General features: G+C 44.8%; 1 protein-coding gene across 9 annotated transcripts in view; it reads right to left on the bottom strand.

Annotated features, from left to right (window-relative positions):
* The window catches only part of ARRDC2 (arrestin domain containing 2), a 235,915-nt gene that overhangs the window by 11,418 nt on the left and 209,777 nt on the right, over nt 1–14,720 (bottom strand). For 8 of the 9 annotated variants that reach the window (XM_056572934.1, XM_056572912.1, XM_056572944.1 and 5 more), the window contains one exon: nt 1,823–1,873. The exons of the other annotated variant lie outside the window; for it this stretch is intronic. In XM_056572934.1, the coding sequence (XP_056428909.1) occupies nt 1,823–1,829 (7 nt within the window). In that variant the 5' untranslated portion in view covers nt 1,830–1,873. The remainder of the gene's footprint in view (nt 1–1,822; nt 1,874–14,720) is intronic. 9 annotated transcript variants of the gene reach the window in all.

Below are 14,720 nucleotides of genomic sequence, written 5' to 3'. Positions count from 1 at the left end.
GGAGGGACTCCCTGACCTGAGGCTGCTCTTCCAACAATATCCATGGGAGGGACTCCCTGACCTGAGGCTGCTCTTCCAACAATATCCATGGGAGGGTCCATGGGAGGGACTCCCTGACCTGAGGCTGCTCTTCCAACAATATCCATGGGAGGGTCCATGGGAGGGTCTCCCTGCCCTTGACCTTGGGTTGATCTTCCATAAATAGCCATAGGAGGGTTTCCCTATGGATAGGCTTCCCTGTCCCTTACCTGGGGCTGCTTTTTCATCAATAGTCACAAGTGGGTCTTCATGAATTGGGGTTGCTATTTTATCAATAACCATGGCTGGTTCTCCCTGCCCCTGACCTGGGTCTCCTTCCATTGTTGTGGACTCCACAATTGTTCATAATGAAACAGACTAGTTCATAACAATCTTAAGATGGCTATACGCCTTATTATCACCCAAACCTACCAGTTTTAGCCAACCATCTGACGTGTAACATGGCCTCAAATGCTCCCCTGACAGATAATTGATAGCTGGATTTCAGGATACCTGAGTTAGAGTGTCTCCCACTTTGGAGGACCCAGCATGTTGCTGCATTACACAGACAGTCTATAGCTCACATTTAAAACAGTGTAATGTTTTAAGACCTGTTGCTGGATTTAAAGCTGATCATATGTGTCCCAGCACCTGTGGTAAGCCACTGACAACCTATCGCCAACTATGGTGTCCCAGCACCTGTGGGAAGCCACTGACAACCTATCGCCAACTATGGTGTCCCAGCACCTGTGGGAAGCCACTGACAACCTATCGACAACTATGGTGTCCCAGCACCTGTGGTAAGCCTCTGACAACCTATCGAGAAATGGATGTTCCAGCACCAGTGGTAAGCCACTGACAACCTATCGACAACTAGGGATGTTCCAGCACCTGTGGTAAGCCACTGATAACCTATTGACAACTATGTGTGCCCCAGCACCTGTGGGAAGCCATTGATAACCTATTGACAACTATGATGTCCCAGCACCTGTGGGAAGCCATTGATAACCTATTGACAACTATGGTGTCCCAGCACCTGTGGGAAGCCATTGATAACCTATTGACAACTATGTGTGCCCTAGCACCTGTGGGAAGCCATTGATAACCTATTGACAACTATGTGTGCCCTAGCACCTGTGGGAAGCCATTGATAACCTATTGACAACTATGTGTGCCCTAGCACCTGTGGGAAGCCATTGATAACCTATTGACAACTATGTGTGCCCTAGCACCTGTGGGAAGCCATTGATAACCTATTGACAACTATGGTGTCCCAGCACCTGTGGGAAGCCATTGATAACCTATTGACAACTATGTGTGCCCTAGCACCTGTGGGAAGCCATTGATAACCTATTGACAACTATGTGTGCCCTAGCACCTGTGGGAAGCCATTGATAACCTATTGACAACTATGGTGTCCCAGCACCTGTGGGAAGCCATTGATAACCTATTGACAACTATGTGTGTCCCAGCACCTGTGGGAAGCCATTGATAACCTATTGACAACTATGTGTGTCCCAGCACCTGTGGGAAGCCATTGATAACCTATTGACAACTATGTGTGCCCCAGCACCTGTGGGAAGCCATTGATAACCTATTTAACAAACAGGGGTTGTCGAACTTGGACAACTGCTTTAACACATCCCTTAATACTGTTAGTTTCACAGCTATGCAGAAGGCAATATAGGCATACTGCTTGTATAGCTCTCCGAATAAACACAACAAATAGCAAATTAAATGGAAATGTAGGCCATTGTGACAGATTGTTTAGTGTAGACTTCTTTGTGATCCAGCTGCTTCTTACCTGCCATGTACTTCTCAAACAATTTTCAAGACATATTGGGAATCGTTCTTGCTGTAAAAGCCAAGGGCACATCAGTACCATGTATAACCAGCACATACTGCTCTTTGTACATATAAATGATAAGCATCTAAGAGCTTATAAAAACATTCTTAATCTGAGGAGCTATGGGTAGTACCAATTGTGAATGCCAAGTTCTTCCTTGTGCATTTTATTCTAATGACCAACCTGGTGTTCCTATGAGTTCACAGTTTGTAGTTGGTTTATTACTATTTCTACCGGTGATTGATTTTTCTGCACTTAATTATACATATAACTAAGTATATGTAGTTCTCTACCCAAACAGTATAAGGAACCACACTGTGACTTATGCTACCCATAGGTGTTAGATATTTGATGTCAACATCTAATATCTATGGGGTGCCAGACCTTCTGTTTCCTGTTAATGAAAAACTTTTCTCCCTCCTATGGAAAAGTAGCAGACGCTGAGCTGGGCACATCTGGGTACATCTAGGCACTAATGGTCATCTTACCAACCATTATAATTCACTCCAGCTGGATTAACACATTCCATTTTGTTTGCAGGCTCTTAACATAAACCTTAGTGTATTGAACTCAGGGCCTCTGGACAACTTCTGGCCTTGGGCTGACCCCAGGCATTGCCCTATTGCCCAAACAAAACAGTCCTGGTGCAATGTACACATCGATATGTTGGAGATTTTTTAAAAACTAGTGCAAATGAAAATAATGTGCACATAGAATAGCATCAGGTCACAGCTCTCATTTGTAAGTTGGAAAATAAAAGTTGCCATTAACTGGGGCTATGGACAACATCTCCATTTGTTCTGTGCCTAGCATTTTACAGTTCTTCCTCTATGATCAAGAGTGATTGACTTCTTAAAGGGAGCCTGTCAATAGGTTTTGTGCCATGAAAATGATCACAGCCCTGTAAAGACATTGGGAGGGGAGAGGAACTGCTGTTTAACCTCTTCAGGACATAGGGCGTATGGATACGCCCTGCATCCCGAGTCCTTAAGGACCGAGGGCGTATCCATACGCCCGTGGGAATTCCGGCCCCCACCGCTAGCCGGTTGGGGACCGGAGCCGGATGCCTGCTGAAATCGTTCAGCAGGCATCCCGGCATATCGCCCAGGGGGGTCATTATGCCCCCCCATGTCGGCGATCGCCGTAGATCGCTGGACAATTCAGTCCAGTGACCTGCGGCGATTCCGGGTCAATCGGGTCTCCAGTGACCCGATGACCCGGAATTACTGGCTGTTCGGGGCCGTCTCTGACGGCCCCGAACAGCCAGAGCCTGCAGGGGTGAGGTGGCACTGGTGGCACCTCACGATCGCCCTGATTCGTCGGCCGGATTACCGGCCGACCAATCAGGGCGCCTGCTGCGGGTGTCACTCCCGCACCCGCTCCGCCCCTCTTCCGGAGGACGTGAGCGGGTGCGGGACATGCACCCCGGGTGCTGGGGACCCCGATCCCCGACGCCCCTGTTGGGATCGGGGCCCCAGGAGCAGCTGCGGCGGCGGGACTGACCTGCAGCGTCTGGATCGTTGGAGGTGAGTGACAGCCTCCTGCTGTTGCTTAGCAACAGCTCCCAGCATGCAAAAAGGGCATGCTGGGAGCTGTAGTTATGCAACAGCAGGAGGCAGACCACCACAACTCCCAGCATTCCCTTATGGGCATGCTGGGACTTATGGTTTTGCAACAGCTGGAGGCACATTCTTTCTATGGAAAAGTGTACCTTCAGCTGTTGTATAACTACAACTCCCAGCTTGCACAAACAGCTAAAGTGCATGCTGGGAGTTGTAGTAGTGCATCTGCTGGTTGCATAACTACAACTCCCAGCATGCCCGTTGGCTGTCGGTGACTGCTGAGAGTTGTAGTTTTGCAACAGCTGAAGGCACACTGGTTGTGAAACTCAGAGTTTTTTTTTACCTAACTCAGTGTTTCACGACCGGTGTGCCTCCAGCTGTTGCAAACTACAACTCTCAGCAGTCACCGTACACCATGCACCGTACATGCTGGGAGTTGTAGTTTTGCAACAGCTGGAGGCACACTGGTTGTGAAACACTGAGTTAGGTCACAAACTCAGTGATACATAACCATTGTGCCTACAGTTGTTGCAAAACTGCAACTCTCAGCAGTCACCGACAGCCAACGGGCATGCTGGGAGTTGTAGTTATGCAACAGCTGGATGTCCCCCCCAATGTGAACGTACAGGGTACACTCACATGGGCGGAGGATTACAGTAAGTATCTGGCTGCAAATTTGAGCTGCCGCAAACTTTCTGCTGCAGCTCAAATTGCCAGCGAGAAACTACTGTGAACCCCCGCCCGTGTGACTGTACCCTAAAAACACTACACTACACTAACAAAAAATAAAATAAAAAGTAAAAAACACTACGTATACACATACCCCTATACAGCCCCCCTCCCCAATAAAAATGAAAAACGTCTGGTACGCCACTGTTTCCAGAACGGAGCCTCCAGCTGTTGCAAAACAACTCCCAGTATTGTCGGACAGCCGTTGACTGTCCAGGCATGCTGGAAGTTTTGCAACAGCTGGAGGCACCCTGTTTGGGAATCACTGGCGTAGAATACCCCTATGTCCACCCCTATGCAATCCCTAATTTAGGCCTCAAATGCGCATGGCGCTCTCACTTTGGAGCCCTGTCGTATTTCAAGGCAACAGTTAAGGGCCACATATGGGGTATCTCCGTACTCGGGAGAAATTGTGTTACAAATTTTGGGGGGTATTTTCTGCTTTTACCCTTTTTAAAAATGTAAAATTTTTGGGAAAACAAGCATTTTAGGTAAAAAAAAATATTTTTTTTTACATATGCAAAAGTCGTGAAACACCTGTGGGGTATAAAGGTTCACTTAACCCCTTGTTACGTTCCCCGAGGGGTCTAGTTTCCAAAATGGTATGCCATGTGGGTTTTTTTTTGCTGTCCTGGCACCATAGGGGCTTCCTAAATGCGGCATGCCCCCAGAGAAAAATTTGCGTTCAAAAAGCCAAATGTGACTCCTTCTCTTCCGAGACCTGTAGTGCGCCAGCAGAGCACTTTTCACCCCCATATGGGGTGTTTTCTGAATCGGGAGAAATTGGGCTTCAAATTTTTAGGGGTATTTTCTGCTATTACCCTTTTTAAAAATAAAATTTTGGGGGGAAAAAATTTGCAAAAGTCGTGAAACACCTGTGGGGTATTAAGGTTCACTTTATCCCATGTTACATTCCCCGAGGGGTCTAGTTTCCAAAATGGTATGCCATGTGTTCTTTTTTTGCTGTTCTGGCCCCATAAGGGCTTCCTAAAGGTAACATGCCCCCCAAAAACCATTTCAGAAAAACGTACTCTCCAAAATCCCCTTGTCGCTCCTTCCCTTCTGAGCCCTCTACTGCGCCCACCAAACACTTTACATAGACATATGAGGTATGTCCTTACTCGAGAGAAATTGGGCTACAAATACAAGTAAAAATTTTGTCCTTTTACCCCTTGTAAAAATTCAAAAATTGGGTCTACAAGAACATTCGAGTGTAAAAAATGAAGATTGTGAATTTTCTCCTTCACTTTGCTGTTATTCCTGTGAAACACCTAAAGGGTTAAAACACTGACTGAACGTCATTTTGAATACTTTGGGGGGTGCAGTTTTTATAATGGGGTAATTTATGGGGTATTTCTAATATGAAGACCCTTCAAATCCACTTCAAACCTGAACTGGTCCCTGAAAAATACTGAGTTTGAAAATTTTGTGAAAAATCGGAAAATTGCTGCTGACCGTTGAAGCCCTCTGGTGTCTTCCAAAAGTAAAAACACATCAATTTTATGATGCAAACATAAAGTAGACATATTGTGTATGTGAACCAAAAAAAAATGTATTCGTAATATCCATTTTCCTTACAAGCAGAGAGCTTCAAAGTTAGAAAAATGCTAAATTTTCTAATTTTTCATCAAATTTACGGATTTTTCACCAAGAAAGGATGCAAGTATCGACAAAAAATTACCACTATGTTAAAGTAGAATATGTCACGAAAAAACAATCTCGGAATCAGAATGATAACTAAAAGCATTCCGGAGTTATTAATGTTTAAAGTGACAGTGGTCAGATGTGCAAAAAACGCTCCGGTCCTTAAGGCCAAAATGGGCTCCGTCCTGAAGAGGTTAATGCATCTCAGGAAGTGTCCAGGAGGCAGGCTCTCCTAGCTATGGTGGTGCTCCCCTAGCTATGATTGACAGCTCCAGCAGTCTTCTGATAGAGAGCAAAAGCTGTCAATCATAACTAAGAGGAGTAACCATGAAAACCCTTATAACAGGACACTCCATGCACTGAACAAGGGGGCCCCCCTCCTAGAGACTAAGGTGCATTAAACAACAGTTTTTTTACTCATGCGAAAACAGCTGACAGAAAGTAGTAAACTAACTTCATGGTTGTGGACATGACACAACTTCCGAAACTGTTTTTATTTATTTACATTTGTCATACTAACCCCAGTCTGAAATAACTTCAGGTAGTAGGCAGCATTTCCTTGAATGCTATATATAGCCATACAATGACACTTCTATATTACATTATAACAAAGTTGTGCCAAATGACTGACTCATAATAAAGATAATTATTGTTGTGTAATTACACTAGCCTTTCTGATGTGGAAATTCAGAACGGTTAACCTTCATTTTTCCAATGCATTCCATAGGACACACATCAGCAGGCTAATGTACTAGCAATGCACCATTTTCCCTCTCCAGACCAGTGTTCAACTAATGGGGTGATACTGCAAAACACAGTGGTCTCCTGCCATATACTCTCCAATTGTATGGAGCGTATATACATAAAGTGCAGTAAAGCAGCTTATTTATAGCCACTGGAATTGTAATAGCATTTTTCAGGCTTCTTGCTATTAAAATCCTAGGCTCAGTATCTGTAGAGAACACTTCAAAGGTTCTGCAGTTTATAATATTGATGGTAGATGCAAAAATGTTGGTGAGACCCATTTACCAATTTAAAGGAAATGTATAGCTTACAGTTTTTTTTCTTTGTTTTAATTTTTTTACAGATTAGAGCAAGATACTGAGGCATGTTTTTTTTTAAAATCTGTCTCTATTTTCTGATTGTAATTTATTTTAGTAATTGTAATTTTATTTTTAGTACATTATTATGGGGCCTGAACAGTTTTGAACAGCATTTACTGATATGCTTTACAGAAAGCCCCATGGACATAGACAATAAACAACTCCAGATTCATTGTATGAAGCAGACTTGTAAGCATGCTGTGGGACAGAAGTCATGGTTGAGCTCCTATTTTCTTATTTATACACTGTACTGGTATAACCTTTCACTGTGATTTTCCAGCAGCCTCTTCCTGATCATCACAGGCAAATCAAGAAGCCTCAGCTTAATTTTAGGCCTAATGGTCAGAATGAATACTGCAAGATTCCAGGATTATTTTATACTAGCTGAGTACCTGGAGTTGTCCAGTTTTTCATTCCTAATCCTTGTTGGGGAGAAAAAGCAACAAAGGAGGAAGCTTTTGACCTTATATCCCGTCCTCATATATTGTCCTCATATCCCGTCCTAAAATCTCGTCTTCATATGTCCTCATATGTCGTTCACATACGTCATATGGGGCTGAGTTGTGATGAAGATATTGTAAGCCGAAAATAGAAGGGGACGTGGCTTTGTGGGAGTGGGCATGATTTGAAAGCCAGACCAATGCACAAAAAGGGTAGAAAATGAAAGGGGTGTGGCTTAAAGGGTGAGCGTGTGTTTGCGAGATGGGGCATGGCATGCATGGAGGGTTTGGCTTGCAAGCAGGACTGATGCATTCAAACGGAGCTTGTGGAGTAAGGTACTGGAAGTCCAATATACTTGCATGGGACTTGAAACAAAAACCCACCTTCTATATAAGGGTGTAGGTAAGGGTTAATTTAACTACCATATATTTTTATTTGACATAAGTAGCATGTGACCAAGTATTATTGAAATATCTCCAGCCATACGAAAGTTATGCTAGAACATACATTTCTCATAGATTTGCATGGGACTTTAAACAAAAACCCCAACCCTCGCAAATGGGGGTAGGTTAGGGTTAAATTAACTATCCTATATTTTTAGTGGACATATGTGTACAAAGTATTATCGAAAAATATCTCCAGCCATTTGGAAGTTACGCTGTAACATACATTTCCCATAGACTTTTATGGGACTTTAAACAAAAACCATGATACTCGCAAATGAGGGTGGGTAAGTGTTAATTTACCTTCCTATGTTTGTAGCTGACATATAAGTAACATGTACTAAGTTTCCTGTTAATATCTTTAGCCGGTTGGAAGTGGTGCTGGAATATGATTCTTTCTCATGAACATACACACATACATACACACACACGCCAAAATTTATCAAACTGTGTAAGAGAAAAAAATAGGGTGATGTTCCCACAGCCGCCAATCACAGCTCAGCTTTCACTTTACCAGCTCACAGCTCAGCTTTCCCTTTCACTTTGCTGTGAGAAAAACCTGATTTAAAGGGGTACTATTTTTTTTCCATATGAACTGGCTCCAGAAAGCTAAACAGATTTGCAAATTACTTCTGTTAAAAAATCTTAATCCTTCCAGTATTTATCAGCTGCTGTATACGACAGAGGAAGTTGTGTAGTTGTTTTCGGTCTGACCACAGTGCTCTCTGCTGACACCTCTGTCCATGTCAGGAAGTGTCCAAAGCAGGAGCAAATCCCCATAGCAAACCCATCCTCCTCTGGACAGTTCCTGACATGGACAGAGGTGTCAGCAGAGAGCACTGTGGTAAGACAGAAAACAACTACACAACTTCCTCTGTAGCATACAGCAGCTGATAAATACTGGAAGGATTAAGATTTTTTAACAGAATTAATTTACAAACCTGTTTAGCTTTCTGCCACCAGTTGATTTGACAAAAAGAAAAAAAAAGTTTTCCACTGGAGTACCCCTTTAACCCCTTCCCGCAAATGGACGTGTATACACGTCCATGTTTTCTGTGACTTAACGCAAATGGACGTGTATACACGTCCAATACATTTTCTATCACCATGTCCATTGGCATGGTGATAGAAACGTCATCTCAGCTGTCCTGGACAGCTGACCGATGACACTATGCAGCAGGGGACCAATCAGACTGGTCCCCTGCTGCAGATCGTTGTCATTAGTCAGTCAGTTAGTCACTGACTAATGACAATGACTTAAAAGGTTCCGGGCAGATCGGGTCTCTGGTGACCCGATCGCCCGGAAAATAGGGATGATCGGAGCAGTCAGAGACCGCTCCGATCCATCCTGAGTGATAGGAGCGAGGTGGCAGCTGCCACCTCGCTCCTAAACCCCTGCCATTGGTCGTTAGGACTAGCGACCAATGGCAGGAGGGAGGCGGGAGGTTAGAGGTGAAATCCCCGCTCTGCCCCGCCCCTGGATGTCGGGGACAGAGCGGGGGGAAGATGGCGGAGGGTCCCGGGACCAGCGATCATGTCCCGGGACCGGCGATCGTGTCGGGACCCGCGGCGGTATCCGGACCGACAGCGCGGGAGCGGCGGAGGCAGCGGCGGACGCAGCAGTGAAGATCAGCGGTAAGTGATCTTCACTGCTGCGTTCCAGGAGTTGCCAAACTACAACTCCCATCAAGCCCAGACAGCCAAAGGCTTTCTGGCCATGCTGGGAGTTGTAGTTTTGCAACATCTGGAGGCCCGCAGTTTGGAGACCACTGTGCAGTGGTGTCCAAACTGTGCTCTTACAGATGTTGCAAAACTACAACTCCCAGCATGCCCGGACAGTCCAGGCATGCTGGGAGTTGTGGTTCTGTAACATGTGGCCCTTCAGATGTTGCAGAACTACAACTCCGAGCATGCCTGGACAGTCTGGGCATGCTTGGAGTTGAAGTTTTGCAACATCTGGAGGGCTACAGCTTGGACACCACTGCACAGTGGTCACCAAACTGTGACCCTCCAGATATTGCAAAACTAACTCCCAACATGTCTTTCGGTGGTCTGGGCATGCAGGGAGTTGTAGTTTTTCAACAGCTGGAGGCACCCTTTTTGGGAAACACTGAGTTAAGTAACAAACTCCATGTTTTGCAACCAGTGTGCCTCCAGCTGTTGCATAACTACAACCCCCAGCATGCACGGATAGCCAAAGGGCATGCTGGGAGTCTTAGTAGTATGCCTCCAGCTGTTGCATAACTACAAGTCCCAGCATGCCCTCAGTTGTCACTGCATGCTGAGAGTTGTAGTTTTTGCAACAGCTGAAGGCACACTGGTTGTGAAGTTTGTTACCTAACACAGTGTTTCGCAACCAGTGTGCCTCCAGCTGTTGCAAACTACAACTCCCAGCATGCACTGATAGACCATACATGCAGGGAGTTGTAGTTTTGCAACAGATGGAGGCACACTGGTTGCGAAACACTGAGTTAAGTAACAAACTCTGTGTTTTGCCACCAGTGTGCCTCCAGCTGTTGCATAACTTCAAACCCCAGCATGCACGGACAGCCAAAGGGCATGCTGGTAGTGATAGTTTTGCAACAGCTGGAGGTTTGCGCCCCTCCCCCCATGTGAATGTACAGGGTACATTCACATGGCCGGGGTCTACAGCAAGTTTTAGATGCAGCAAGTTTTCCGCCGCAGCTCAAACTCCCAGCGGGAAGCTCGCTGTAGACCCCGGCCGTGTGAATGTACCCTAAAAACACCACAATATACTACATTACACAAATTAAAAGTAAAACGCTACATACACATACCCCTACACAGACCCCCCCCCCCCCCCCCCCAAACAAAAAACGCTCTGGTCCTTAAGGTGAAAATGGGCTTGGTCCTTAAGGGGTAAACAATAGGTAATTTTGTGATGACAAATCATGTCCGCTGAATCTCTGTTTGGCTAAGAGTTACTGAAAGTATACGGCCAGTATATATTTGGCCCAACCTTTTCATGTTACAGGATACATATACAATCATAAGGGGTGTCATGAAGCTGTGACTTTCTGATGATTCCACTGTATAATGAATCCAAATGGTGACCCACATACGCAAGCCTTCTTGATATGAACATTCACAATATTTACACCTTACTTTTTAAGTGAATTTCACAGCATGCACATCAGATCCAGTAATTTGATCCACTATTATACCATACTTTTTAAGTAAGGCAGCTATGCAGATAAAATACTTAACATTTTAGCCACCTTCTATTGAATAGCATGTTGCCATTGAAATTTAATAAAACATGAGTCAGAGTTGCTCTATATTACAGATAATATCTCGTCTTGCATACTTACCACAGAAAACCAGTGCTAAACTCATGTGGTTACATTGGCAGTTACATCATACTGCAATATGCAGTCCCATGCCAAGGAATATAATGACATCATACCACCAACTGACCTGCTTATGTAACCACTAGGTAACACCTTCACAGTAAAGACGCAATACCATCCGCTTTCCCCTTATTGTAGATCATTTCCATACCTAGTAGTTCTGTACTGATGGCTGATATGGGGGGTATGCCGATACTGTGTGATTGGTTAGGGTCCTATCCCTACAAGTATAAAAAATCATGGAGCTTTTACACTGCTTTGTGATGTGTCTGATATTTCAGCTCTTTCACTTATTATTTTTCAGTGCATATACATGCTAATGCAATGGCCTTTGTTGTGAAACAAAAGTACACTTTTCTTTACAGTGTTGTCAACTTTGTGCAGAAGCATTATCCAGATTTCGAGCCGTCAAAAAGACACTGTTTTAGTATATATTTATGTGGTATGGGGTGTGATGCAAAGGGCAGATGGAATTACCCCAGGGGCAGATGGCATTAATCCCTTGTATTCGTGACGCCAGGTTTATCCTCAATACCACCCGAAGGTATACCGCTGGATTTTTTGCTAGTCATGGGGGCAATAATAACTGACGCCAAGTTACGGACAATGGTAGCTTTACTAAGGTTAGACAGGTGGAAAAGTCTATACAGTTCAGCCAGGCCCACAGAGGTGATCAGTGACTTCAGAGACCTTAAGGGCTTACTGGGATTTGTAGTAGAGGTGGATAATTTAGTGCAGGTCACGCTGACTAGACAGATGACTTTGACTTGACTGACTCGTGACTGACAAGACTGTGACTGTGGCTTACTTGCAGGTTTGTAGCTTGTGGCTGAAGACTGGACTTGAGGCCTCCCATGACTCTGGACACACACTTAGGCACAACTTGACTGGACCTCAGCAAAGACTAAGAGTGTGCAGAGGCTCCACCCAGGGCTTATATGGGGGAGGCTATGGTTAGGTCCCATTGGTCACCCCTAGGTCACCTAGTCACTGATACCTCCTGGGTAACAATCACATGACAAATCACATGGTAAACAGTCTTTATAATAGGATCCGTAAATGCAAGAATAATGCTAAATGGGGCGTTATTGTTGTCAGAAGGGAAGATGGAACCGTAAGAAATTTCTAATGGTAATGTGAACAGAGCCTAACTAGGATTTCTGCACTTATGATTGAAGAGCATATGCTCTCATAAATATATGTCTAATTAAACAGTTTTAAGCAAACCTGTTGTTTCAGGTAACTTTTCAGGATAAGCTATCATGCGTGCTCACAAGAAGCAGCATTTCTGGCTATTTATAATGTGTATATTACATTATATTTTTGCTCTGCAGGCTTCATCTCTAATACTCAGTTGTTCCTGACCTAGTGGGTAGACCCTATCATTTATGATGTCTACCATAAATTGCATACTCACAAAAGAAGATAACCTTCTCCCCTATATCTCTACAGTACCCCCTCAGAAGCAGCAGCAGTGCTGAGCAGTCCAAACTGTGAATTAAATGGGCACTGCCAGATAAAAAAACAAAAAAAAACTTTTTATATGTTGTACATCTTTACAAAATATCAAACTTTCCAATATTCTTCATAAGATAATTGTTTTCCTTTTTATGGACATCATGGCTTATGAAAAAAAAAAAAAAAAACTGCCCATACCATCCAGAACATAATCCTGTCTGGCTGAACCATCATCCTTGTCTAAGCTGAAGCACAGGCATGGACAAAGTCCAGTAAGTGAGGGTGGGACTAACAGTCCTCTGTGCTCACTCCTGTTCTATCAGACTGTAGCATGCAAAAAAGGTAATAGGGGGATACAAAGCAGACTGAAGTGGTTAGATGAAGAGACTCAGTAAAATGACTCATGCAGAGTGAGGACAAGCCCCTGACAGTACTGCTCTGTGCTCTCTCCTGTCTGATAGGACTCCTCTGTGCTCTCTGCTGTCCTATCAGGCTGGGTTCACACTACGTTTTGTCCCATATGGGACCGCATACGGTAGGGGGAGCTGAAAACTTGCACTCCCGTATGCCTTCGCATGCGGTCCCGTATGTAATTCATTTCAATGAGCTGACCGGAGTGAAACGCTGACTCCGGTCGGCTCATTTTTGCCCCGTATGCGGGTTTCCACCGGACCTAAAATCGTGGTCGACCACGATTTTAAGTGCGGTGGGAAAACCGCATACGGGGCAAAAATGAGCCGACCGGAGTCAGCGTTTCACTCCGGTCAGCTCATTGAAATTAATTACATACAGGACCGCATGCGAAGGCATACGGGAGCGCAAGTTTTCAGCTCCCCCTGCCGTATGCGGTCCCGTATGGGACAAAACGTAGTGTGAACCCAGCCTCAGACAGGAGAGAGCACAGAGGAATGCTAGCCCACCCTTACTTACTGGGCTTTGTCCATGCCTGTTCTTCAGCTTGGACAAAGCCATGATTTTATAAGCCATGATATCTATAAATAAAATTTTCTTATAACTTATATTAGAAAGGTTAATGTTTTGCAAGATGTACAACATATAAATCGTTTTTGTATCTGACAGTGCCCATTTAAAAAGTACCTGTCATCAAATAAACTGTTCTCAACTACCTCAGGCTATGTTCCCCAACTACTCCTAACACTTCTCCTGCTCTTAAAAACTATTTCAGAGCTTCTTGCCCTGCAATTTCCCGGCAGGGCGTTTTCCAGCAGGCATGACATCACTGAAGCCTGCTGGGGGACCACTTCCGTCCTCACATTGTTGCAGCATTGGGATGAATAGAAGACCTCAAGCTCTGCGCATGTTTCAGTATGTGCAGATTTCAGTGAGGTTTGCCTTCAGCTGTCAGTCTGCGTGGCTTTCTGTGAGAATCTGTGGAGCTTTCACTTTCTGTGCAGCTGACAATCAAGCTCCGTGCAGAGAAACAGTTCCTGTGTTTGGACTCCTGCCAGGCCGGGAGGCGACCAAACTTACTGTATTAATTTTGGCAGGGAACAGAACAGAGCCACCTATTGGCGTTTTTTACATTGCATTTTTAATCTATTTATGTTGATAACTTTAAAAGCAATTGAATGGGAAAGTGTCTGCTAATTACACAAAAACACTTTGGTGACAGGTACTCTTTATCCGCCATTAACTAAACTGTCCCTACTCTCCCCCCCCCCCCTTCCCCATTTGTCTCTGACATTTACTGACTCTATCCCTGTTTTTATTTTTTCCTAAAACTCTATATAAATACCTTTTTTACATTCAGTGGTGCTTCTCAGGCTCCTGCCATGAGCGAGGGAGGAAGGGGGTGTGGCCCGGCAGGCACCACGCCATCTGAGGCCTGCCGAGACTCACTTCCGCCCTTCCTCCCTTCTATTGTAAATTATTTGCAGAGCTATAGAAGACCTCGATCAGACGAGGGGGAAGGCAGACCCGATCCTTGCTTCTTGCAGAGCAGCGCAACACTGACTATTGGCCAACGTGCTGCGGCTCTCCTGCTAAGGGGGCGGAGCCTGATTATGCCGGCCATGTCAGGAGCGTGCCCTGCTGTGCTGCGAGCACAGCGCATGCTCCCGCCTATCTGATTGATAGGCAGGGAG

Source organism: Hyla sarda, chromosome 1 (genome assembly GCF_029499605.1).
Source record: "Hyla sarda isolate aHylSar1 chromosome 1, aHylSar1.hap1, whole genome shotgun sequence".
NCBI classification, from domain to species: Eukaryota; Metazoa; Chordata; class Amphibia; order Anura; family Hylidae; genus Hyla; species Hyla sarda.
Note: the sequence above shows the minus strand (reverse complement) of the source record. Positions and strands in the feature narration are given on the sequence as shown.